This window comes from Elaeis guineensis, chromosome 15 (genome assembly GCF_000442705.2).
Source record: "Elaeis guineensis isolate ETL-2024a chromosome 15, EG11, whole genome shotgun sequence".
Classification (NCBI taxonomy): domain Eukaryota; kingdom Viridiplantae; phylum Streptophyta; class Magnoliopsida; order Arecales; family Arecaceae; genus Elaeis; species Elaeis guineensis.
In genome coordinates, this window is record NC_026007.2 from 64498059 (window position 1) to 64499413 (window position 1355).

At 56.5% G+C, this 1355-nt stretch overlaps 1 protein-coding gene across 1 annotated transcript; it reads left to right on the forward strand.

Moving 5' to 3' along the window:
• The first annotated feature begins 254 nt into the window (after positions 1 to 254).
• On the forward strand, positions 255 to 1149 carry LOC105058243 (ethylene-responsive transcription factor ERF109). Its single transcript, XM_010941122.4, has one exon. The coding sequence runs from the start codon at positions 311 to 313 to the stop codon at positions 1058 to 1060; it is 750 nt and encodes a 249-aa protein (XP_010939424.1). The 5' UTR covers positions 255 to 310; the 3' UTR covers positions 1061 to 1149.
• The last annotated feature ends 206 nt before the right edge of the window (positions 1150 to 1355 follow it).

The window sequence follows — 1355 nt, forward strand, 5'->3', positions numbered from 1 at the left end:
CCAACATGTCAGCGACCTCGGGACCCCACCAACCGTCCAAACCACTGGTCCATCCCCACAATCGCCAGCTCAGCATCCTCCGAGATCCCCAACATTCCGCGCGCATTTTCCGTCACATTCTCCACATGTCAACTCTTCCCCAGAAAGGAACCCATGGGCTCACCAATCCAAAAGAATCAAATCCGTTTCGATTCCGTGTGCCCTTCCACCTGGCAGTATGCATCTCACTTTATAAATACCCGCTTCCTTCCCATCTTCTCTTCGGTCTTTCCACTCCCAGTTCTGTTCCAAGCTCAGACGGACACCCTGAATGGTCCTTAAGCGAGTCCTCAGTTTCCATTCCCAAGTTCCCAGCAAAACCCACCGCCAGAAGAAAGAAGGAGACTTCGAGATGTCGCCGCCCCTCCCCTTCTTCTCCCGGCTCACCCGAGAGCAGGAGTCCGCCATCGTCGTCTCCGCCCTCGTCCACGTCATCTCCGGCGGCACCACTCCCCCACCTGAACTGCCGCTTCCCGACACATGCCGGCTCTGCAGCATCGACGGCTGCCTGGGCTGCGACTTCTTCATCTCGGCGGAAGAGGAGGCGACGACGACGACGATGCAAGGGGAAGCAGTGAAGGTTGACAGCAGCTGGCCAAGGAAGAGGAAGAAGAAGAACATGTACAGGGGAGTGAGGCAGCGGCCGTGGGGGAAATGGGCGGCGGAGATCCGGGATCCACGGCGGGCGGTGCGCAAGTGGCTCGGGACATTCGACACGGCCGAGGAGGCAGCGCGGGCCTACGACCTCGCTGCGATCGAGTTCCGAGGGGCCCGGGCGAAGCTCAATTTCCCGCTCCCAGAGCAATTGCCGGCCGACGAAGCTCGTGATTGTCCCCAGACCACGGCTCCTTCGCCCTTCGATCAGCAGCACGAGCGCGGAGTGCAGCAAGGGGGAGCACGAGATCAGGGGCAGGAGATGGGGGAGTTGTGGGATGGGTTACAGGATTTGATGGCGCTGGACGCCGGCGAACTCTGGACTGATATCGGAGCCGTCCTTCCTGATCGTCCACATTACTCCTAGCAGTCGTTCGATTCGATCACAAAGATTATTTTATTCGTTGTAATTTTTTACAGATTTGTGTAATAATAATTAGAGAACAAATTAAATTACCTTCTCGAGTGAAAAATATTACAAAGATTTGGATATTTTTTCTATTTAACTTTTGCCACGTGTCGACTGGTCCACCTTCGCCGCGTTAGAACTCACCGACCGTGGGGAGACTGGTCAAACGAATAGACGCTGGCGGGTAAGCGTCGGATTAGATGGCTGACCGGAGCGGAGTGGAAGGGGAGATGGCGGCCCCTCGCCGTTCTAG

Excerpts from the sequence above, each read along its gene's own strand:
- LOC105058243 (XM_010941122.4), top strand. The coding sequence starts at position 311 with ATGGTCCTTAAGCGAGTCCTCAGTTTCCATTCCCAAGTTCCCAGCAAA.